A 26,138-nucleotide genomic window follows, 5' to 3' on the forward strand; every position below is an offset into this window, starting at 1 on the left:
CCTATAATCTCAAAATGTTACCGGATTGATCCTGAAAAAAGTCAATTTTCAATCAAAGTCAGTTGCAAACAGCGTTAAATTATATTTTAACCCATTCTTCACTCATATGTGGTTGATACCCCTAAATAATGACGCGTCAGCATTTCAATTGGTAATTTAATTAAAATTTACGATGGATTATAAATAAACAGGTTTTTCCGTTTAAATATTAGTGCCATCAAAGTGATGCAGAGTAGATGAACTATGTGTAATGTTTTTGTTTACCCGCGGTCAGATCTATTTTGATACCGTTTTTTTAGATACCGCTCTATTCTGGAGCCCCTTCAGGTTAGAATGGCTGCTGATAAGATGAGGCTGTACCTCTGGACCAGTGCTGTGTTGTCTGAAGTAGTGTTACCGGACGGTATGTTAGGAGGTAGTCATGTGCACGAAGCCTAAACCGTGGCAATGTATCCTCGTTTTAGTCTCGTTCTTTGTGGTATTGGCTGTCTTCCTTACAATCTCTTCATCTAGGTATTTGTGTAATATGGAGCTAATACGATGGAATATAATTCATTTCCTAAATAGACGTAATGTAAATCAACCCGTAAATGTTTTGTTCATACACAACTGTGTGTGTATTTTTATTAACATTAAAACCTGTTGATGTTAGTGTCTTTACACATTAGATCTAAAACTTTACTTTCTTTTTTTAGTTCAGTCGCAATGCTATCTCTTATTTTATTTCGAAATGACGCATGGTGCAGTCCATCTACTTACTACCAAATCTACTTAAACTAGCTCTGCTAATAATCGATTACAATGTCGTGAATAAAACACCAACGTAGTAGGTGCTACAATTAGACATCACATTACTATGTTTTACTTGTTGATAGTTTTAGATTCAACGTCAAGTACTGAAGTAGTCTTCGGAATGCTAAAGTCAATGGAGTATTAATTAAACGTGTTTATCTATACTATTCATTACTTTTACCTTAAATCAGGCTACATGTCCTCCAGTATCCATGAACAATATTCACCTCCCTCAAGTAACAGAAATAAAATACTTGGGCATGCACTTAGATGCAAAGCTTAATTGGAAGGCACAAATCTGGACTAAAAGACAACATCTAAATTTAAAAACAACTAAACTTAATTGGCTTCTTAGATCTAAATCACAACTCAGTACACAAAATAAATTGTTACTGTACAAAACAGTTCTAAAACCAATTTGGACTTATGGTATTCAACTTTGGGGATCAGCAAGTACCTCAAACATTGAAATTATTCAACGTTACCAATCAAAATTATTACGTAAAATTGTCAACGCTCCTTGGTTTGTTACCAACAGAACACTTCACAATGATCTTCAAATTCGAACAGTAAAGAAGAAATTACAAAATCTAGTGAAAAATACATTATAAAATTGGAAAATCATTCAAATCATCTTGCACTTAATTTATTGGACAATCACGACACCATTTACAGACTGAAGCGACATACGATATTGGACCTACCATTCAGATTCGGCTAAGTGTTATCAAAATTCTCTTTGTTAGCTAGTGTTGACGGTGGTCAATCACTAGCTCATGTTCTTCAAGTTATTTTTGTATTACTATTTATATCATTTGCTTATTGTTCAACTTGAACAGATTGTAAATTAAATAAAGTTAAAAAAATAAAAATAAAAAATCTATACTATTATATAAAAATCTAATGGTGTCTGTCTGCATGTGTGTTACTAATAGGTGCAACAACTACTGAACAAACTGGGCTAACATTAAAAAAATATAGTTACCATACCAAGGGCCATTATAGGACTATTCACGTTTCGATACTGACCGTAGGCTTTGCCCCTTTGGCTTTAAAAGTTGTGTTGTGAGGTGAAGATTTTAAAAGTAAATACTGATTGGTCTCCATGATGAGAACACTAACAATGTTTGTTTACATTTGCTTTGACATTTAAATGTAAACAATAAGAACTGCTAAACTGCATATTTCACAATTTCAGACAGCTGATACAAAGAAATTAAATATAATATTTTCCATAACAATGAGGTAGGTTTATTTTAATCTAACCTTTTATCGTGGATTATTTATTCTAAAGATATGTCAATGATTATATAAAAAAAGATTCTATACCCGTTGCTGTATCAACTCCGGCTCTGCTTTGGATTTTTTAAAGCGTCTAAGCTATGAAAATAATGTTATTAATATGATTTCATGGAAACAGTATGAAAATCACAATGTATAGATGTTTTATATGAATTTAGAGGCTACTTTAAATAAATTATAACTCCCTAACATGTGTTAGATTAACTTAACATAACTTGCACATTACATTGTTTTTTATATGTATATTTAGGTAAATTAAGTTATTGTGTTTTGCTAAACCTATGCATAAATTAAACTAAAGAATATCATCCATTACTAAATTGTACGTCGTTGATTTTTGTTTTCTAAAATCTGTTGTATATGTGTAACTATATTTAATTTAACTATATGTAACATAGCTTTCAGTTTACATTTACATTATTTGATACATTTATTATTTGTGTTTTGCCACACCACTGATTAAATTAAACCAAGGAAAATATCATAAAACTAAGCAGTACAAACTGTTCTTTTGTTTCTAAAATCAATGAAATATCTGTTTCTATGTTTACTTTATGGTAAGTGTGAAAATGTATAGCCAATGGACGATGGAACTGATTAAAATAACTGGTTTGTATATTAAGTTGTTTGTTGATATTTTTGTAGAGTAGAATCAGAGATGCAATGGAACATACTGTATTTGCTGTTAAATTGTTTAGTCCGTGATGCTTTGATAATCATATTAGTTGTGTCTGCTGTCTTTAATACTAAATTATTTGTTTAAAATTTGTTATAGTACCTATAGATATAGTTTCTTAAATATTTCAAAAGACTGTATTGAAAAGGCATAGCAATATTTCTAAAGTTTATAACAGCTGACTTAGTTTTGCTAATGATTTATTGTGAGTCAAGAAACTGAAGATGGAAGGATTTGTGATTTAATATAAAGAAGAGTGAAATTTTAAAAAATGTTCATCTAAATTTAATAATTAGTAGTAACTTTAAAATTAAAATTTAAAATGTCAATAATAAATAAAAAGATATGTTATTAAGGTAGATGAAATGGTGGTATCCACTACTTACCAGATTTAAAAGTCATAACTTAAACGTTTCAATTAAGGCCATAAAAGTCGAATTTTGTTTCTAAAAGCGTTGGGGGATGTGTAACTATTATATGCAACAGATGTAAATACCCCCGCCGCAGCAAACCTGCAGACTAAGCGAATTTCCATTTGCCTGATGGATTTACACTAAAATGTCTCCTTAAAAATATCACATTTATTCCCTATTTAAATAGAATCAGTTTAACACATACTTAGGTTTGCTGCAACAGGGAGGGTAAAAGTGTTATTTTATGTAAAATGTTAATAGTTAGTAAGAAATTAAAACATTTTCCAAATTTGGGCAAAATATGTTAATAAACAAGCAAACTACAACAGTTTACTTATTCTCCATAAGAATAACATGGGAATTTTAAATTAACAATTTCTCCGTAACCATTAGGCGCATTATAACGCTTCAATATACTAAATTATTTGTTTTTTTAAGCTCTACAAAATAGTTTGGAAAGAAATTACAAAATTTTATGTTTTTTTGGTCAAAAATTGGAAAAACCCATTTTTACCCCATAAAAGCCCCCATAAACCCCCGTTCCCATGGTCCGATCATGCTGGTTCGCGAACTCGTTCAAATAAACGTAGGTTTACACGTTTGTACCAAATTCCATCAAAATCGGATCATTTTTGCTCGAGTTATCGCGCTAACGGACACATATATATATATATATAAATATAAATAAATATATATATATATATATATATATATATATATATATATATATGAATTTGAACGGATGGTGTTTTTGGCCTCTAGGGACCTCAAAACGAAAAAAAAAATCGGTCCCGGGTCCAGGTCTTACCATGAGTACTACGGTAATAGCTTATTCCCTATATGGGAAATTCGCTAAAACTAAAATGTTTCTATTTTGTGTCCTCTTCCCGTTGCAAAGCACGGGTACAACAGCTAGTATTCATTAAAATCCAAATCATACATAATGGTAACTGATTTAGTGACGTAATCATGTATAAATTAATTAAGTTGTTTAGAGATACTCATGGTTGTTGACTTATTAGTTGGTGTTGTACTTACCACTATGTTACGTTAAAGATTGTGAAATCCGAATTCCCTCTATGTGAGACAACCCCTAAACAATGCACATACAGTTCGCATCATCCCTGGAATAAGTTTTATTTTTACCTACTTGCTAATGTTGTTCATAATTCTCAATCTTAACTAGGGCCCCTACCTCACAGGGTACGGAGGTAGTGTACGCCCAGTCATCAGATGGACCTCGGGCTCTACCTCCGCGCGGGCCCCGGCAAGGGCCCCTCGTACCTTCGGTCATGATGGATCTATTTCATCGAGGGCCCCATGAGCAGATTTCGGCCGAAATAGTGCGAAGTCTAACTCCCAGGACAGTAGGTTAGTGTCATTAAGTAGGTTATTTTGTAGTTGTCTGTACTTCTGTATATTTTGACCCGTTTAATAATTTCCCGGGGTACGGTTGTATATTTACGGGACGTTATGTCTAACTGCCTTCTAGGTCCTGTATACCACCACTACCCGGAAGCCACGGTCAGAGAACGTCTTCACCTGCTCACGTTCGACGTCCCCAATGTGCCTCCTGGGGAGGTGCTGCACTCCGCACAGCTGCGACTCACCCTAGCCTTCCTGAGACCTGCACGAGGTAATTACTACACACATTGTGTTGAATATGTTGATTAATAATCTAACATGGTTGATGAGTAAACTGTCTCGCCACACTCTCCGCGACATAGGGGGAAGCTTCTCCCCGCTTCTTCTGCTAAAACCTCTGACTTTAGACATTCAATTGACATGTAAAATCTGTGGTCAGTTTTACCTTGGATACTACCTTAACATACTCCATACTTCCTTGATTTGTGTGTGAGTTTTGTGTGTAAAGATACTACCCTGTCATCGCATCAGCTGAGGACAATTTTATTTCAAGTTCCGTCCGGTGCACTGCAGGGGTCATGTTTTGTTTATAACTTGTTTCATGTTATTTTAGTCATTTAAACCTCGTTTAACCAAATAAAACAATCTAATCATAAACAATAACTCGACCCTTAGTTATATAACCAAACAGTAAAACACAAATAATGAAATTAGCCCTAAAATAAATAGAAACAAACTACAAACTGTGTCACCAAGATTAACTATACACGAAAAACTAGTTTCGAAATTCAAAATAGGATGAGAATTGTGGTGGTAAGTCTATGGTTTTACAATGGAAACGAACTTAGCTTAACTGAACCACCTACAATGTGTGTTGGTGCTAATCAATGATACTGTCGCGTACGATTACTTTTCATTCAGCCAAACTGAATGGGCAACTTAAATGGTAGTTTTGTCACATAAACTCATAGATCATTCATCTTTAACCGATTTACACTGTGAGTGCAGCATTTGACTAGATGCTATTTGAACAATAAATGCAACATGTTGGTTTATATAGATGGGCTGTCTACTTTAGTATCCAAAAGGTCGATAATTTCATCCGTCCAATGAGGCCAAAATGGATCAAAACGATTCCATTAGGTGTATTAATTATTTCAAACGTTAACTTCATAAATTCCAATCACAAAGGCTCAACCATGTACGTTACGATCAGTGACCGCTTCCTAACACACGATCACACAGGGTGAGGGTGGATGTTTCTGTGAAGCCCCACACTACAGGGGGAGGCCGAAGTAATCCTGCTACTGTATTACGCCGATACGCATTATACAGCACTGACCGTGGCTGTGACTGGCGCATCCCTGTCAAACCTTACAACCGCCGCACTAAACGACAAGTCGCCCTTACAAAGTTGGGGCTTTGGCTACGTCCAAGTTAGTGTTATGATCATTGAATTAAAGATTGACTAGTGTACGTGTTGCTCGAATTCGAGCAATCGCAGAGTATTACAGAAATTATTTCAAAACGAATAACAGTCATAATTGCAATGAGTTTAAAAGAGTAAACCCAAGAATTGCCGGTGTGTAACTCATGGAAATACTCACGATGTATATAACATTTCGATATAGTCAACATCTCCTGTAAATATGTTATCATATTTCATATGCTGATATTGTTTTTACCTACGACCGTTTTTTAAAGTAGCCATTTCAGTTCAGTTCTTAGAATTGAAAAGTTTCACTTAACAGCTGTTTACTTTCATATCAGCATAGTTTCATTTCATATCAGCATAGTTTTTCTCATATCAACACAGGTAACGGGCCAATGAGGTTCAAGTATTGAGAGAAAAGAATTAAAATTGTAATGCTTCGAACATCAACTAATCAGCTGATCAGCTGATCAGTTGACAATTTTAATTGTTGATCATACTTGTTCCTGTTGATACTCGCGTATTCTTAACCTAAGTTGGTGGAAGTTAATTAAAGGAAGGTAGACTAAACTGTTTTAAAAATGTCATTTAGTGAAAGTGAAGTTGACGAGATGGAAATGAGAGCACAAACTGCTTATAATATTCGATGCTGAGATCTAACTGTAAATTAACTCTTTCACTATAATCATTCAGTTGTCAAAAAAAATTTAAATGCAATATTTCCCTAATTGTACCTGATACAGTATTTATGGTAAGAATGCTGCTAGCAGAACCTATTCCCTGAAAAAGATAACTTATTATTTAACGAAGTTTTACAAACACGTGATTACATGAAATCAGCTGATTATACAATAAGTCGTTGCATCACTTTCAGTGGCACTGACAAAAACGAAAACATAACCTCTCTAAGAAGTTATGAGTAGTGATTGTTAGTAACTAAAAACCAGATTGTTAGTAATTAAAAAACTGTCGTAGGTAAAGTAGTGTACGCAACTCGCGTTAATAGTCTTTACGACACTCGTAGAAGTATTTTTTTTTTCTACTCGTGTCGTAAAGACCAACTTAACGCAATCGTTGCGTAAACTACTATTTAGTGTTCTCTACAAACATTTCCTGACTTATAGCAGCATAAGGTTGTCCATGTTTATCTTCGTTATTGATAAACCTGCATCATTTACAATTAATTTTTTATAATTAACATATGTTTTTCTCCTCACTTTTAATTTCTCACAACAGCTGGAGTTTTATGACAATGTTTGTTTCCCATGTTAATCTTATGAATAAATATGAAATTTTAAAGGGCCTCAGGGCCTCACTCTCTAATTATTTCCCTAAAAAGAAAGTTTCCTGCACAACTTCACGTTACGATCTTTCCAATGACACCAAAAACATGTCAATCGGTCCAGTAGTTTCGGAGGAGTAATTGTCACAAAAAACCTGCTTGCGTATTGAATTAAAGACTAGTGTCCCTGTCGCTCGAAATCGAGCAATTGCTAAGTATTACAGGCATTATTTTAAAACGAATAACAGTCATAATTTTTAATGACTTTAAAAGATTCGGCTCAAAGATTATGGAATACTCATGGAGTACATAACAGATCAATATAATCAACATTTCTTGTAAATGTCTTATCATTTTCCAAAAGCTGATCTTGTTTTTTAGTGTTTTCTACAAATAGCCTTACTTATAGCCGAATTAGGTTGTCCATAATAACGATTATAAATATATAGGCCTATTAAAAAACCACATTATGTATTTCTATTATTATTCTCCTTGGTGGTGTTCTATGACTTTCCTATGTTTCTATAGTTTGCAAATCGGCTCGTTCAATGATTACTAAGAAATGCAGCACAGTGTTAATTGAGATTTCGTTTTAGTATATCAATTTATTCAAGCTCTCGTTTTTTCTATTGCAATATTTACGTCAACCCAGTTTCAAATAGTAAATATTTCATTTCAACCAAGTAAGTAAATAAATGTTTGTAGCAAACTGTAAAATTAGCAAAATTATTGACTGTCTACAATTAACGAATTAACATATGTCCTTCTTCTCACTTTTAATTTCTGACAACAGCTGGAGTTTCATAACAATATTTGTTTCCCATGTTAATCTTATGGAAAAATACGAAACTTTAAAGGGCCCCAGGGCCTCACCCTGTAATTATTTCCCTAAAAAGAAAGTTTCCTGCACAACTTCACGTTACGCCCTTTCCAAAGACACCAAGAACAAAAAAAAAAAAAAAAAAAAAAAAAAAAAAACTGGTGACAACTTTAACATGGGGATAGAATGTAAAGGTACAGACTTATCTATTTGCACCACACACTGTAAATAAAACATGTGATTGTAATTTCTTCCATTTGTTTTGATTTTCTGTTTATATTTCTTTGTTATTTCGTCACCAGCATGGCAACCCATAAAGCCCATGTTAATTTTTTTAAAATTTCAAATAAATTTTTTGTGCTTATATTTGAGCCTATTTTAATTTTTAAAGGGATTCTGCACTTCTACAGAAAAATATCTTTCTAACAGTATGCGTAGATTTTCCCTGCGATGCACAGGAGCTGAGAAAAAAAGGTTTGAAAGAAAAATGCTTGCCTATTAATATATAGATAGATAGATAGATAGATAGATAGATAGATAGATAGATGAGTAGACATCACATTCATATGGACCAGCTGTAGCCTATTTGTTATTCAAACCGATAGTGTACAGTAGTGTAGTTGAAAGATCTTAGAGTGTGCTGTACTAATTAAATTCTATTTCCTCTGAGAAACCAGCCGTTTTAGCGAATTTCCCTATAGGGAAGTAGCTATTACCGTAGGTCTCATGGTAAGACCTAAGCCCGGGACCGATTTACTTTTTCATTTTGATGTCCCCAGAGGCCAAAAACACCATTCGTTCAAATTTTTATATATCTATATATAGAGATATATATATAGATATATATATATATATATATATATGTGTCCATCCGCACGATAACTTGAGTAATTTTTGTCCGATTTTGATAAAATTTGGTTTGAAGGTGTAAGGTGGGATAAACTTGAATGAGTTCGCGAACCAGCACGATCGGACTATGGGAACGGGGGTTTATGGGGGGTTTTATGGGGTAAAAATAGGTTTTTCCCATTTTTGACCCTAAAAACACAAAATTTTACAATTTCTTTTGAAACCATTTTGTAGAGCTTAAAAATACAAATAATTTAGTATATTGAAGCGTTATTATGCGCCTAACTGTTACGGAGAAAATTCAAAAAAATTGTTATTTTAAATTTCCCATGTTATTTTTATGGAGAATAAGTCAACTGTTGTAGTTTGCTTGTTTATGAACATATTTTGATCAAATTTGGAAAATACATTAATTTCTTACTAAACCACAGTACCTTTTAATATTTTACATAAAAAATACTTTTTTACCCTCCCTGTTGCAGCAAACCTAAGTACTCGTTAAACTAATTCTGTTTAAATAGGGAATAAATGTGATATTTTTAAGGAGACATTTTAGTTTAAATCCAATCAGGCAAATGGAAATTCGCTAAGTCTGCAGGTTTGCTGCGGCGGGGGTATTTAATACATGAATCGCTTGTCCCTTTTCTCCATAGGGAGTAAACAGCGTTTTTATATAGTTTAACTCCTTAACTTTGTATTCGTAACTGTTTCAGCGCCAAATTCCGTGCGTTCATAAAGTGTCCTGCAAAAGCCACGAGACGCAAGGGACATCATTATCCCTATGGTCAGTGTTCTGTGGCTGTTGGCCAGGCGCTCACTGGCAACTTTGAGATGTTGTCTCGAAAAATTAGTTATTATTTGTGTTAGTTCGTATATGAATTAATTTTAAATTTTTATGAATTTTCATCGTTAATTTTTTTTACATATTTGTTATGTTCTTGGCAAATTCTATTAATCAGCATGTGCTTTTACGGAATAAACTCCGACTAGTCCGACTACAAACCATTTATTTATTTCAACACAACCATTCGTTGGGTAATAATTGATCTAATTTATTAACAAAAATTATCATTGATCTGGAAGGTTTTCAGTATTGGACGACCAAAACAAGTGTTATGAAACACATCCTGAATCAGTAAATCTTTGTATTTGAGCAAATTGTTGGTTCCCACAGACTTGGAGAGCACAGTGAGTGTCTACTACGGGTCCATGGAGGTTCGCGACCAGGCGTCTGAACAGAAGGTCGTCCTAAACTGTACCACACTCATCAACCACTTCCATAAGCAGAGGGACTACCTCGGTCAGTGGTGTAATGTATACCTAACCATCGATGTCATAGAGATTAATGACTATATACTTGCAGTACCTTTGGCTGTTGAGATATTTCATCCAAATGTTAAATTTGAGGTGGTTGAATTGATCTACCGACGGAGTTTGATGTTAAATACAGATTTTTTTTCGAGTACTCCAAATTGTCAACTAAGCCAAACTGAGAGAACAACGTGTTGTAAAATATTGCATTTTTATATCAGAATGCTATCACAGTAACAGAAACTGTTTAGGTAGGAAGTATTGTTAAAATACAAGCTTAAAATCTTGAATTCAGAAGTTTATTATTTTACTGTGAAAACTCAAGACTGAAAACATAAAAATAGCTGATCTTGTTTATATTGTACTAACATATTATTGTTACTGTATTACTTATTATTATTATCATGATACACACACACATATATAAAAAACATACTAGCTCATAATCAAATATAATTTAAAATAAAACATAAAAAAGAAAAAATGTTTTTGTTCAAATTATGGTTGTTTATTATATATTATTTAATTTGAAAATAAAACAAATGGATTCATACTATGTACCTGTAAAATATATTATAATAAGGTAATAGATATGAGTTTTCCTCTCAAATAGCTTGCAGCTAGAGAGCGCAAGCCAGCTGCAAGCCTTGTTGCACAAGGCGCTGCAGTGTACAACAAATTTTCGTATGCGAGAAATAAACAAATTGAAATTGAATTGAAATTGAATTGAAATTATTATTATTATTATTATTACTATTATTATTATTATTAACCGCAGGGGGCTCACGCTTGCGTGGGTTCGTGGCCTGGGCGACCACGCGGACCCTAGCTCTCCCAGAGGGGAGGTAATTGCCCGGTGTTGGAACCGGCACTTCAGGTAGACCACAAGCTATGGACGACTGGACAAGCCAGCCTCTTTGGGTTTACCCAAAGTGAGAGTACCCAGTGACATTCCCTCCATTCAGGGTGGTGGGGGTGTTCAGCTCTGCTAGTGTTGATTAAGTTCATAGATCTTTCACCTGCCTGTAGCTTGTGGTTGTGACTGAGTCCTACCTGTCGTGTACGACTGGCATTTTGTGAGGCATATCCTCGACTTTGGAAGTAGCCTCGTCCTGGGAGGTGAAATACCTAGCCCCCAGAGGGGAGGTAAATGCTCCGTGTTGGTATCGGCATTTTCAAGTTGGCCACAGACATGGACGACTGGGCATCGGGTCCCAGTGACATTCCTTTATCCAGGATGGAGGGGTGTTTAGCTCTAGGAGAGATGGAAGTACATCATAATCTCTAACCTACCTGTGTCTGTGGTTCTTTGGGCTTCGGCCTGCTTGTTGTGTGCGACCAGCATTCAGTGGGCAGATCCTCGACTTTGGAAGTAACCTTTCCTGGAGGTGAAAACGGGCAAGTACCCGCAGCTCACGGGGACACTCAAGGGCAACGTAACTTTCCGCAGTGTGAGGGCAACGGTTTGTAGGTACTTATGCAAACCAATCCCTGTCTCTGAGCACGGACGGTATGGTTATCTTGAGTGTGGGGGGTTCTTCCCGGAACCTCAATTGAGTCAAGGGTGTCGCCACCTCTGGTGGATAGGTTCATCCGGGTGGGTCCCACTTCTATACCTGCCTCCTTTTGGGAAACCCTGATGGCCTGGCAGTGATGTTGGGTCTGACGGGCAAACGAAGTAGATCGGGTGCTGGGTCCGAGCCCGCCAGGGGTATCTGGGGATCTATCGCTCTGGTTATCTCTGGTTTCCCAGCAATGGGTAAGGCCTCGATCGGGCAGCGGTGTAAATGGGAGGTTGGGGTTCCCCCCGTCAGCGTGCTGACGGTACTTGTTTATAATTGATTTTCCTTTTTAATAATAGGAGTAAAATGACTACACAGTATGGTTTCTAAAGTCCATAGTGGAAGTGATGTTTATTTACAACAAATTAATAAACATAGCAATCACATGGCATATAATTAACACATGACAGCTGCTTCTAACTTAGTACCAAGAAGGCAATGAGGAACAAGATTATAAATAAATTCCAACACCCCTCCTTAATCTTGATCCTTCATTGGGGTAAGACCAAGGTCGGTCATGAAACCATCATGCTTGATTTTGCCAAGTGATTTTGTCAAAATGTCCGCTACCATCCTGGAAGTTGGAACGTAATTCAGCACAACTAGTTTTTCTCTTGATTATGTCTCTGACAAATAACTGTTTACGAATTATATGTTTGGTCTTGTCATTCACGGTTCTCTTCTGCAAAATCTTCATTCCTGGCATGTCGTCACAATGCAAATTTACATGCTCAAGAAATATTCCCAGCTCTTCCAACAAGTGCTTCAGAAACATTGCTTCCTGAACCATTGCTACAAACTCTGACTCTGTTGAGGAATCAGTCATACATCTCTGTTTCATACTTCCCCAAGACACAGGTCCTTCACTCAGTTTAAAAACATATCCCGTACAACTTTTTCCATCAAAGTTGTTTCCATGACTGGCATCAACAAAACCATGTAGAGATTCTTCATCAGCTTGCTCCTCCACAGCATGCTTCCACAAATTCTTATTCGGATCTTCTATTGCCTCTTGATAACTACTTGGCTCTAGATCCTCACAGGTAACCATGTAGGTAACAAAATCAGGAAACATTTTAGGTTTTCTTACTCTTAGAGGGTACCTACTCCCAACATTGATTTCAACAACTTCCTCATCATTTCCCGAATCCCCTTCAGCGGATCCTCCAGTTCCAACATCGTCACCATCTTGCTCAATGTCGATATTATCAAGAATGAAGCTCTCCTCTTCTGCCTCAGGATTCCTGCAGGGTTCATCGAGTTTGGCGGTCTGGATGCTTACTATGGTCTCGACTGGTTGTATAGTTTCATCACCATTATTTTCTTCACGCCCATTATAAAATAAGTTTTCAAAAAACTTTACATCTCTAGAATAAATCAATCTACGGGGAGACTTAGGATCGACCAATTTGTAACCTTTGACATCCTCACTGTAACCTACAAAAATGTGAGGAACACTCTTATAGTCCAATTTGGTCATTCTCTCCTTAGGCACATGCACATAGCCTATGCACCCGAAAACTCTAAGGTGACTGAGGTCCACTTTCGATCCAGTCCATTTCTCCTGTGGAGTGACTCCAAAAACAGCTTTTGTAGGACTTCGGTTCTTAAGATAAATAGCTGCCTCCACAGCATACTGCCAGTAATCCTTGCTCAAATTTGAGTCACTAAGCATGCTTCTAGCCTTTTCAATAATAGTTCTATTTGCACGCTCTGCTACCCCATTCTGCTCAGGACTATATCGAGTAGTAACCTGGTGCCTTATTCCAAATCTATTACACACTTCTTCTAGTCTCGCATTCATGTAATCCCCGCCTTCATCTGACCTAACAGTTTTTACAGTCTGGTTGGTCTGATTTTCAACTAAATTCTTAAACTTGAGAAAACAATCAACTACTTCATCCTTTGATTTCAAGAAATAACCAAAGGTCATTCTGGTGAAGTCATCAATAAATATTAGCATGAAGCGATTACCTTGAAGAGACTGAAAATTCATAGGCCCACAGACATCCATATGGATTAACTCTAGTTTTGCCTCAGCTCTCTTACTTGGAGTGGTTGGGAAAGATTCTCTGGAGTGTTTCCCCTCTACACAGGGAATGCAAGATTCTGGCCTCTGATTAGGAAAATCAACACCCAAAGCCATCCCCTTTTTCAAAATACCCATGCTAACATGATTCAAGTGACCCAACCTTCTGTGCCATAAATTGTGAAGGTCCACACTAACTGACTGGTCAACCTGAGTAGACATAGCTAAATTTCCATCATTTGGATCAATGTTGCATTTACTCTCTGTATCTAACCGATACAGTCCGTTTACATTTGTTCCAGTTCCACAAATTTCACCTCTTACTGAAAACCCATCTTTTATGTAAATATTACACCCTTTGTCATCAAAAACTAAAACTTGCCCTTGACTAGCTATTTTGCTCACAGATAGCAAATTTGTAGATAAATCTGGTACATACGGTACGTCACATTCGATATCACTCTCTCACCAAAGTTTTTAAGGTTCACAGAAACTTTCCCAGAACCCGCAGAGTAAATTTTGGTATTATTAGCGACAGTGACCTCTTTAACTCCCTCATTCGAGTTAAACGTTTGAAAACTGTCTTTACTTTTAGAAAGATTGTCAGAACAACACGAGTCTAAGTACCAGCTTTCAGGTTCTACCTTTACATTCAGATCAGTTATCCAACTTACATTTTTATTTTTGTTTTGACCATCTGACTTACCAATTTTGGAAATTGACCTATTACTAATGTTTGAGCTATTACTAATATTAGCTTCATTATTTTCAGGACAATCCCTTATCATATGGCCTGCCTTTCTACATTTGTAACAAGTAGGAATAAAAGGCTTCCTTGTCTTTGAGCTTTTATTAAAATTAGGTTGATTAGTATTTGATTTTGATAGAAAAGGCTTCCCAGTATTGCTTTTAAAAGTTGAAAATACTACAGAGGACTCAGTGGTATCCTTTTCAGCCATGCTATTTAATTTTTCTAGTACTTTACTATATTCTACTTTATCTGTACTCTCGACTGCCATCCTAAATGCCCTGTAAGCCTCAGGCAAACCTCTTAGAAGTAGACACGCCTTCATTTCATCGTCTACGGGTTTCTCTATGTCAGCAAGTTGAGCATTGAGGTCAAGAAATTTAGAAATATACTCACACATGCTGTTGCATACTTCCAACTTTAAATCTAAAAGCTGGTCCAGCAGAAATATTCTCCTGTTTGTGCTCTTGACTTCATACTGCTTTGCTAAAATGTCCCATGCTTCCTTCGCTGATGTGGCCGTCCTGACATGTAGTTTTGGAGCTGCCTCCAGGTGCATGGCAATCTTGGCGAGTGCCCTCTCATCTTTGTCTGGATCCACAGTTAGCGGTGTCGTCTCTGCAGTAGTCCTTCGTGGTTCAATGCAATTCCACAATCCCTCATACTTTAGAGCCATCTTCATGTCAAATTTCCAGCTGGCATAGTTGGCTGACCCTTTCAACTTAGAAATTCCAGGGGCTGATGTGGAGTATATAACTTTGTCTCCCATCATAGTAATTAATAAGTGTTCATCCAATGAAATTTACTATAATATTTCTTAAACACTTCTCTTCAAAAATTAAACTGTTCAAAATAGGCCACAGAGAACATGTTACAATAAAAGTGAAACTGGGCCCATAACCACTTGTTTATAATTGATTTTCCTTTTTAATAATAGGAGTAAAATGACTACACAGTATGGTTTCTAAAGTCCATAGTGGAAGTGATGTTTATTTACAACAAATTAATAAACATAGCAATCACATGGCATATAATTAACACATGACAGCTGCTTCTAACTTAGTACCAAGAAGGCAATGAGGAACAAGATTATAAATAAATTCCAACAACGGTCCCCTTCCTTCTGGCTATTGATGGCGGGCTTGCCTGTCAGGGATTAGATAGGTTCCGAGTGTTGCTTGCACTAAATGCGTCGGGGCGCTCCATTATGGACCTCTAGGTTCCGACCTAGTGGAACCCAGGTGGAGTGACGCTTAAACAAGCAGCCGGAATCCCTGGTTAGGATTGAGGGGCAACCCTCTTTCCGAAGGGTCTGCTTCGGCAGCCGGCGAGCCTGATGACCTTAAGTCATCCGCCCATGATGTGCTAAAGGTTGATGCGTAAGCTTCGGCCTACATCATGGGGCCCGGGTTGAGTCTCACGACAGGTACCGGGTACGTAGTCAGGGGGCTTCGGCTCTCATGACAAAGAATAATAATAATAATATTATTATTATTATTATTATTATTATTATTATTATTATTATTATTATTATTATTATTATTATAAAAGGAGGAAATAAAATCTTAGAATGCTGCAAACTCTATGAGTGGTTCATCAATTTCAACTGTGTTTTTGCTTTGACGAAAGAATGGTAATCGTAATGTTTTATTAGGTGGGGAGCTTCAGCTGGTGGTAGGGGTGACTGTGGCTCCAGGACAGAACATTCATCCCCTGATGATTTCCAATGACCACGTTGATCAACAACCCTTGCTGCTGCTGTTGTACAGCCCTACCACTCCGAGGGACGACACGGTATGGAGCAAGATAACTACGCTAAATACTTAACCAGTTAGCTGTGAAGTTGTGATTCAGTTTTATCTTTGTTCAATTGAGTTACTATAATATTTTCTAGTGGTCAGCTTAGTACTGTAATAATCAGCTTAGTACTGCAATAACGTCAAGTCTGGCCTATCTCGGCTAGTCTTGCAAAACTTTTGATTACTGAAGTAGACACCTCATTTATATATTCGACCTGTTTTAGTCATTTTTTATTTAAATGGAACATAGCCGGAAGAGCGACTCATAGGGTGTGCCACTGTATAAATTATATTTTATACCTTAAGGCCGGGCGCGCACTATCCCGACCACGACCACGACCACGACCAAACGCCCGACCAGTGGTTGTCATTCACCATGCGACCAGAGCACGACCCGACCACGACCCGACCAAGGCAACGAATATTTTACAAACTTCAGTGTCAAGATGATTGTTCAAGAAGTAGTTGTTATGGCGCATTTGTATTGTAAGTACGTTAAGCGGAAGAAGAAACTATACTGGGTACATCCAATGTTAATTGTCAGGTCTGAAAGGGCATTTTGCAACATTTTATGAAGAGCTACGTCAATATGAAGACAGGTTTCAAAAGTGTCAAAATCCTGCGACATTTTACCAAATGAGTCACTTTACAGACCGGCGCAAAAAACTAGTGCTCACCGTTTGATTGGTCTAGGAATACTGGGGGTTGAGTGGTGTACTGGTCGGGTCGGAGGCAAGTCGGGGGTAGTGCGCGTCGTCCCATTACATTGTGTGCTATTTTTGGCTGCAACGACCAGCGGGTCGGGCCCGACCAAACTGGAAAATTTTGGTCGTGCGACCAGGGCCCGACCAGGGTCCGACCAGCCGACCAGTGCGCGCTGTTCCATTTATTCCTATTATAAAACTGGTCGTATCCGACCAGTCGGAGTCGTGGTCGTGGTCGTGGTCGGGATAGTGCGCGCCGGCCTAGTTGTCCTTACAATTATTGGTGATGCGATATAAAAGATTGTATAGCTTACAATAAGATGTCCTTTCCTTTTGGCAATTGTCAGAAATCAGTAATGATTACAATTGAGTTGACTACCATCATCGTACTCGGTCGGCGTACTCGGGATCAGTTTTATTCCAAGTCTGAACGGGATGTCAAGGCCTACTTTAATCTACGGTTTGTCTGAAATCAATTTGAGACAGCTTACGTGAACCACCCTGTATATACCCTATGAACTCCGAAACAACTCGACAGATTGTAATGAAACTTTCAGACATTATTAAGCATTGTTCAAGGATGGTTTGTTTGAAGTTTGGTGCAGATCCGTTAAAAGGACTCCGCCCCAGAGAGTTTTTAGGAGTCCAATGCTAGACATTTGGAACTACAATGTTTACAAATAAATCCATCCATCCATACACAAATCCCAAAGTGCTTATGAACTTTTGAGAAAACTAAAAGTCACACCACCATAAACCATATACTTAAAATGCTCGTCATGACGAGAAACCTTGTGCAAAACTATCCATTATTTCATAAATTGCCCTTTAAGGTCGTAATTCCTTTCTAAAGGGAACTTTCTATATTCCTAATGTTAAAAATCCATCAGCTGTACTTATTTTTTGTTATTTTTTCAATTTATTACCTTATTAAAATCAGGTGTGATTATTTGTTTTCATCACTTCGTAACGAAAGTAACTATTTTCGATAATAGCTGACATCAATAAAAGTAGTTGTTTCCCAAGCTCTAATTTAGGGCGAGGGAAAATCGATCAGCTGATTTTCCCTCGCTCTAAATTTACTTTCCCTCGCTCTCAATTAGTTCTTCATTTATTAACTACGCGCGCTAGTGTTTTGTTACGGTTTAATTTAATGATTTGAATCAGCTATATGTATTGTTAAAAGCTGTTTAATTCTTTTTCCTGCAGTTACCTAACAATGTACATGTTCTCTCACTGATTTGAGAAAGCAAAGTGGCCAATTCGCTCATCAGTGAGACAATGTTAACATTGTCTCACTCTAATTACTTTGTCTCACTCAAGATTTGCAACGTGAAGGCACGAAATAGTGAGCGCGTAACATGCAGGCATAACGTCGTATGCGCGCGAAATACGTTGGCAGCACTGGCTGTAAATCAGCTGGTCAGCTGTTGTACTGTTGTATTTGTCACTTCACGTTAAATGTTATATTAAAAGTTCACTTCTGTGTAAAAATAGGTTATGTTTCTTCACCAACTTATTTGTTTTATGGTAACTGTAGGACTGTATGCAACTTGAGTTCAAAGTAAAATTGCCTCACTCGAGAAACCATTCCTCACTCGCCTACGGCTCGTGAGTAAGGATTTCTCCTTTTCTCACTAGTTGCACAAATAACTATTTCTTTGATGATTGAAGTATTGAGAAATATACGAAGGTCCTTAAGAATATTTTATATTATTTTTGTTTTTAAAATTATACGAAAATATATGTAGGTTTACTTTTAGAAGATTTTATTTTATATTTATGTTTAAACAAATTGGCTGATAAATAATATAGTTGTAATATTACTGAGGTCTGCTAATCTTTGTTTGTGTATTTTTGCGTCGTGATGAAAACTATCGTTCATAACTCGTACCGAAAGTTATTATCCGGCACTTGCTCCATTATTCCCGTCCTCGGCTTCGCCTCGTACGTGAAAATAGCTCTCACGTACTCGGCTTCGCCTCGCACTTTAAATTGGGGTTCCCTGTGTTCGGCTTCGCCTCACACAAAAACTTGAGCGCGCGCCGGAAAATGACACTTTCGGTCCTAGTAATGAAATATACTATTGTATTACTGTATTCTGTTTTGTTTACTTCTGCCATAGACAAATAGAGTAAATATAGACTGTCAAAGCTATCAAGCAATACCCCAATTACTCATTTTTCTATTTTAAGGCTTGGCTGTTTAGTATGTAGGGCCTACTGTATATGAGCTTGCCCAAACAATAAGAAAATAGGTGTTGGTATATCAACATTGTTGGGAGTAATACAGGGTGGTTATAAATTATTGTACACATTTTAAGATTGAATAAATAAATAACCAATCAACTTAAAAACATGGAAATTGTTTTAATAAATAGCAAATTTAAAACAGTTTTATTACCAACTAGTCTACCTGTTGCTCGAATTCGAGCAATTACGAAGCATTACAGGCGACTCAAAGATTATGGAAATACTCACAATCTACACAACAGTTAGTTAGGCCTATAGGCTAATCAAAATCTTTTGTAAATATCTTATCTTTTTTCAAAAAGCTGATCTTGTTTTTTTAGTGTTTTCTACAAATTTTTCCCTCTCATAGCCGCATTAGGTTGTCTATGATAACGATTATAAATGAAAAAAAAAAACATTATTTCTATTTCTTCTACTTGGTTGTGTTCTATGACTTTTTCTATGTTTCCATTGTTTGCAAATCGGTTATTTCAATGATTGCTCATGAAATGTAGAACAGTGTTAATTCAGTTTTATTTTTAGCCTATATCAAATTGTCCAGGATTTCTCGCTCTTTTCCATTCTAATAATTACACCAACCCAAGTTTTGTCTACAGATGCAATATGCCTACGAATATCACCTACGTAGCCTACAATCTTGAAGAAGTGGTAAAAATGGCAGTTAAACCAACCCATACAATAGATATAAGTTAACTCCAAAAGAAATAATTTTAAGAGTTACTGTGATATTAGGATTTTCCACTGATTTGGTAATAGAACATTAACTTATATTGCAAAACATGACACGATGCAGAAGAAAATCCATTTTAAAATCAGAAAAACCCATTGCAAATACTGCACTTCATTTTGACAAATTCAATAAATCACAATTTAAATATTAACAGCTGTTTCATTAAAAAGTAGTGTAGAATTATGCATATGGTCGTAATGTAAACAAATCTGAAGAGGCAACTTTAAAGGCTTCTGGGGCAGAGCCCCAAGGGAATTTACCTCGTTCCTCTTTTGATGGCTCATCTACAGACCAAGACCTTTCTTTAGAGACCCCTACCAAGTTTTTACGCCCAGCCGTTCTCTCAAATTAGCTGTGACAAAAACCCTGTTTTCCTCCATAAGAATAACATGGGATGGGAATTCAAAGGCCACTGGGGCAGAGCCCCAAGGGAATTCACCATGTTTCTCTCAAAATAGCTGTGACAAAGAAAAACAGTTTCAAATTAATATATAGATATTTAATCATATGTTCGAAAGACAGATGTAAATATTTTTTGAAGGAATCACAAATTTTGTCTAAGATAAGATATTGGAAAATGTTTTGAAACTAAAGTTCAGAGTCAGCTCAACTCAACATACCCTCCGCCCGAATAAAAGTATAGCCCGATATTATACCGATAGCCCAAATAAAAGTAGATTATTTAGACAAAAACAAAACAAAAAACTAAACGAAACGAAAAAACGAAAGTTGATATCTATACTCAATTCTAATTACGTTATCCTATTTATTTTCATATAAGAACCTTCGGTAAAATTCCGGCATCATTTGTGTAATTAATTATGATTATTAAGATTGGCATAGTGCTGAATCACAAACAAACCAAATGGTTCCAAAATAGAATTACCTCAACAGTACCTGTTGATTTCGACGGGTTTAACCTTGTATTTTTTATTTTTTTTTTATTTAGTATATTGTATCTCAAACCGATGCTTGTTGTGAAATCTGGACATGCATAACTTTAATTTGAAAATTCAACCATGAAAATTGGTCGAGTAGAAGAGCCAAACGAACTGGGAAATGAAAAACTAAATTTAACTACCAATAGAGCAAATTTATTTTACGTATAATCCAGGTTTGGACTGTAGCTACATATATTCCAATGCTTGATGGGACATCTGTGCGTACATACCCTCAATTTGAGACCTCAATCTTGAAAATCGGTCGGTTAGAAGAGCCAAACGAACTCGGAAAAGAGAAACAAAATTTAACTTCTATAAGAAATACCTGGAGAGGAAATTTTTTTACGTATAAACCAAGTGGGGTTATAGATAAATTTTTGCCGATGCTTGATGGAAAATCTGTGCGTGCATACCTTCAATTCGAGACCTCAATCATGAAAATCGGTCAGGTAGATGAGCCAAACGAACTCGGCAAAGAGAAACAAAATTTAACTCCCATAAGAAATACATGGGGAGCAAATTTCGTTTACATAGAAATCGCGTGGAATTATAGATACATTGATGCCGATGCTTGATGGCAAATCTGTGCGTGCATACCTTCAATTCGAGACCTCAATCATGAAAATCGGTCGGGTAGAAGAGCCAAACGAACTCGGCAAAGAAACCCCAAATTTAATTCCCATAAGAATAACATGGGGAGCAAATTTCTTTTACGTAGAAATCGCGTGGAATTATAGATAACTATATTCCAATGCTTGATGGCAAATCTGTGCGTGCATACCTTCAATTTGAGACCTCAATCATGAAAATCGGTCGGGTAGAAGAGCCAATCGAACTCGGCAAATATAAACCAAATTTAACTCCCATAAGAATAACATGGGGAGCAAATTTCTTTTACGTATAAGCCGAGTAGGATAATAGATAAATATATGCCGATGCTTGATGGCAAATCTGAGCGTGCATACCTTCAATTTGAGACCTCAATCATGAAAATCGGTCGGGTAGAAGAGCCAAACGAACTCGGAAAAGAAAAACCAAATTTTTTTAATATATAAGATGATGGCAAATCTGAGCGTGCATACCTTCAATTTGAGACCTCAATCATGAAAATCGGTCGGGTAGAAGAGCCAAACGAACTCGGAAAAGAAAAACCAAATTTGTTTAATATATAAGATGAAGGGCAAAAAGATTACTGTTACTCATACTTTTACAAGGAAACTAAACTAATTCCACGTGCTCTCCGAGCTTTGCACGCTAAGTTTGTAGTCTAAATTCAACCTCACACCATGTGATTCTGAGCATTGCTGGAGTTATGCTTCCAATAACCTCCGAACTCTATTCTTGAGTTCCTCAATATCTTGAACTTTTTTGGCGAAGACTCTGTCCTTGACATAGCCCCACAAAAAAAAGTCTCAGGGTGTAATGTCTGGGGAACGTGGTGGACAAGGAATTGGACCATCCCGTCCAATCCACCGACCAGGAAACGTGTTATTTAGGTAGTCACGTACTATCTTACCCCAGGGTGAAGGGTCACCATCTTGCTGCCAGTAAACATTTGGTTGTCTATGCTCAATTTGTGGTATTGCAAAAAGTTCAAGCATGTCGAGGTATACCTCTTTAGTGACTGCAGGTTCTGCGAATAAAAAGGGTCCTATCACTTCATCTATAGCCAATGCACACCAAACGTTTATTTTAGGGCTGTCTCTTTCTTGTTCTCGAACATTATGAGGATTTTCAGTACCCCAAATCCTACAATTGTGTCTAGTCACCTTGCCAGAAACATGAAATGAAATTAAATGAAATAATAAAAAGGTCGATGAAAGGTTGCTTCATCAGAAAAAATTACTTTTTCAAGAAATTGCTTTCTCCAATGTTTATTGTTTGTTCTTCGAGGTCAAGTAATCTAACAGCAAAATCGTAGCGTCGAGGTTTATCGTTAGGTTTCAGTTCATGTAATAACTGAATTTTGTATGGATGGAGCTTAAGGTGTTTGTGCAAAATTTTTAAGACTTTTGATCGAGGTAATCCTAATTCCAAACTTGCACGCCGAGTACACTTACCAGGGCTCCTCGTAAACAATTCTCTTACTTGATCAACAATAGCTTCAGAAACTGGAGGTCTACCAGCACCTTTTCTATGTTGGACACTTCCCGTCTGTTCAAACTGCCTATACCAGCGTTTTATAGAATTGTTACTCGGAGGATTGCAGCCATACTCTAAACGAAACCTTCTTTGAACAGTTATTACAGATCTACTTTCATGAAACCAAAGAACACACCTTGCTTTTTCTTGCACACTAGCCATTTTGATACAGAGGTTAGTTTAGTGTTTGTTTAGTCAACTGTAATTAACAGCTGTTGTGGAAAGATCCATTGTTGACCAGCTGACTATGTCACAACACAAGTCATTAAGAAGAATCATACCTTACACCCACAGTTTAAGTGACATTTTTACTTTATTTTTATAACTACTTTTATAATTATTGTAATGTGTACAATTATTAATTTTCAGTCAGTATATAGAACTGTTTTAAATTTGCAATTTAATAAAACAATTCCCATGTTTTTAAGTTGATTGGTTATTTATTTATTCAATCTTAAAATGTGTACAATAATTTATAACCACCCTGTATTTCTTCCAGCAACTTCAAAACTCACAAGAGACACGTCGAAATAAGCGCGACATTTCTACTGAAGACTACGAAGAAGAGACAAACAGAATATGGTCTGGGGCTTTGATAAAGACGAAACAGAAGAAACACAGAAACCTCTGCAGGCGCAAACCTCTCTACGTGGAGTTTGCAGACATAGAATATGACTCTTGGATCGTAGCTCCGAGTGGTTATCAGGTTTGTGTGCGATTTATTGTGTTTAATATACACCAGACCACCTATTTAATGCCTGTGAAAATAGTTTAAGAATTATTTTTATCTCTCAAATATGGCTGTTGTCTCTTTTCCACATCTTTCTACACATAACAACTCGCACAGTATTCCATTGGTTGGTCGTTCAACTTCATTTTAAATCAGGATTTTTCTCCGGACCTCTGTTTTGCCCCCGATAGTTCTGTAGTGGTAGAACACAGGTTTAAACGGAATACCTCGGTCTCGTGTCTCGTATGACTTAACAATGTCCATGTTCGTGAGGTAGCTCTTCAACTAAATAGTTCATGAGAGCAATTAGTCGCACCCTAATGACAAACCTCCAGCCGAAATCAGACAAAAAGAGCATTTACTTAGATTAATTAAGTCAATTTGGATATTGTCATACAGCTAATGGCAACTAAGGGACCTACAGTTTATAGTGGAATCCGAACCACATTCACCCTACCAACTATGCTATCTGCCTTAGCAGATTACACTCCATTCCATTGTCATCCGTAAACATCCACTATGAACAGCCATCCAATTGATGGAAACCGACGTATTTGGATTTCATCCTGCAATTCTGGTCAAGGCTGGAATAACTTATTTTATGTCCTAACTCCTAACCAATAACAAAATTACATGGAATGGACCATACTTTGAAGCAATGGAGTTTACTCAATTGTTTTCGGACCGTGGATAGTAACTTAGAATACTGGTAATGGGTACAGGTAAGTATTTTGAGTATTGTAAATGAGGTTAGACAGATTGCTCAACTTGTGTCCGAGGACTTCTTTGTGTCCCGTTATTTTCGTTTTGTTTATTAATTAATTCATTGGATACTATCAACCATTGTAGTCCTAAGTAAGTCTTGTAAGTTTGTTTCAAAGGTTTGTATCAATATCAAAATGGGTCCATCTGTTGAAATGTAAAATAAATAAATAAATTACCTAACCTAACTTGACATATTACAGAGAGTCTAGGTTTTTTATGTGTAGTACTGTATTACATCTTGAAACAAACCGCAATTCCCTTCGATCATTACATATAATTGATTTAGTATACTTCCCAAATAAACTACCTTTTTTAAATGTAAATATAACTTATACGTGTGTTCCAGGCGTACCAATGTGTGGGTAAATGTGTGTATCCGCTCAGTGATCACCTGACACCTACCAAACATGCTATTATACAAACCTTGCTGTCTAGCATCCAGCCTACTAAGACCCAGCGGTCGTGCTGTGTTCCTACCAAGCTAGACTCCATCTCTGTCCTCTACCTAGACTCTCGGGGGGTTCTCACCTATCGTCTCAGCTACAAGGACATGGTCGTGGCAGAATGCGGTTGCCGATAGTTAGCTGGAGCGGGAGGATGTTGCCAATGTAGAATATGTAGCAGAATTGACTTGCTAAGAATAAAAGTACATCCATATGGTTGAAAGTATTATTGTAAATGTCCCATTTACGTTTTTAGCGATTGCTCGTCACAATATAAAAGCTAAGACATAAACCTGTGAGAAAATAAATAGTGAGAGGTGACACTCATACATTTTCATGTTGTTTGGCAGATAACAAAGTTTACTAGCAAATGAATGTATATTAATGTGTTGTTACGGCCTAATCAATATTCAATGATATATAATCAACCCCAATACACTTTTTATATGCTGTATACAAACACAAAAAAGAAATTGAACATAATATGATGACAAGAGCAAAACAGCAACAACAAGAAGTACAATAATGGTATGAAGAACAGAAATGAAGTGAGTATTTAAGTTATTCTCAGTTAATACTTTCAAGCATTTACACTGACAAAACTTTATTTCAATTAACTTATCAAAAACATTATAAGTTTTTGACTTATAAACATTATGGTCCTTCGCAGCCACATTTATTGTACACAGCATTTATTGTACGTCCATATTTATCAATTTCTACAGAGTTAAGATTGAGTTAAGTTACACAATCACAGTCTAAATTGGGATATTGGACCTGAATTTACATATCCTATTCAATTTTTGTTCTTTTTGGCCCTTAATTGTTAATAACCTTGCCATGTAAAGCCCAACAGTCACATAAGACCAAGTTTTGTCACAGACCACATGACTGTGCATTAGGATTCATATTTTTCCTTTAAGTTTTTGTCCCATTGTTAGGCCACAACAATTCAGGCTAGTTTCGTCCAACCCACTTCTAGTAACATGACGGGGACGGAGGGAAGGAGTTAGTTAAGGAACTTAAAAGCCAATTTGATGCGTTCCAGTTT

General features: G+C 36.5%; 1 protein-coding gene across 1 annotated transcript; it reads left to right on the forward strand.

Moving 5' to 3' along the window:
• Positions 1–418: 418 nt before the first annotated feature.
• On the forward strand, positions 419–25,224 carry LOC128991098 (protein decapentaplegic-like). Its single transcript, XM_054413826.1, has 7 exons — positions 419–513; positions 4,370–4,554; positions 4,676–4,819; positions 10,106–10,231; positions 16,236–16,375; positions 23,649–23,855; positions 24,991–25,224. Exons 1-7 carry the CDS (start codon positions 422–424, stop codon positions 25,222–25,224), a joined length of 1,128 nt encoding a protein of 375 aa, XP_054269801.1. The 5' UTR covers positions 419–421.
• Positions 25,225–26,138: the final 914 nt, after the last annotated feature.

This window comes from Macrosteles quadrilineatus, unplaced genomic scaffold (assembly GCF_028750875.1).
Source record: "Macrosteles quadrilineatus isolate MER2022 unplaced genomic scaffold, UCM_ALF_1.0 Scaffold_3__2_contigs__length_128488019, whole genome shotgun sequence".
Classification (NCBI taxonomy): domain Eukaryota; kingdom Metazoa; phylum Arthropoda; class Insecta; order Hemiptera; family Cicadellidae; genus Macrosteles; species Macrosteles quadrilineatus.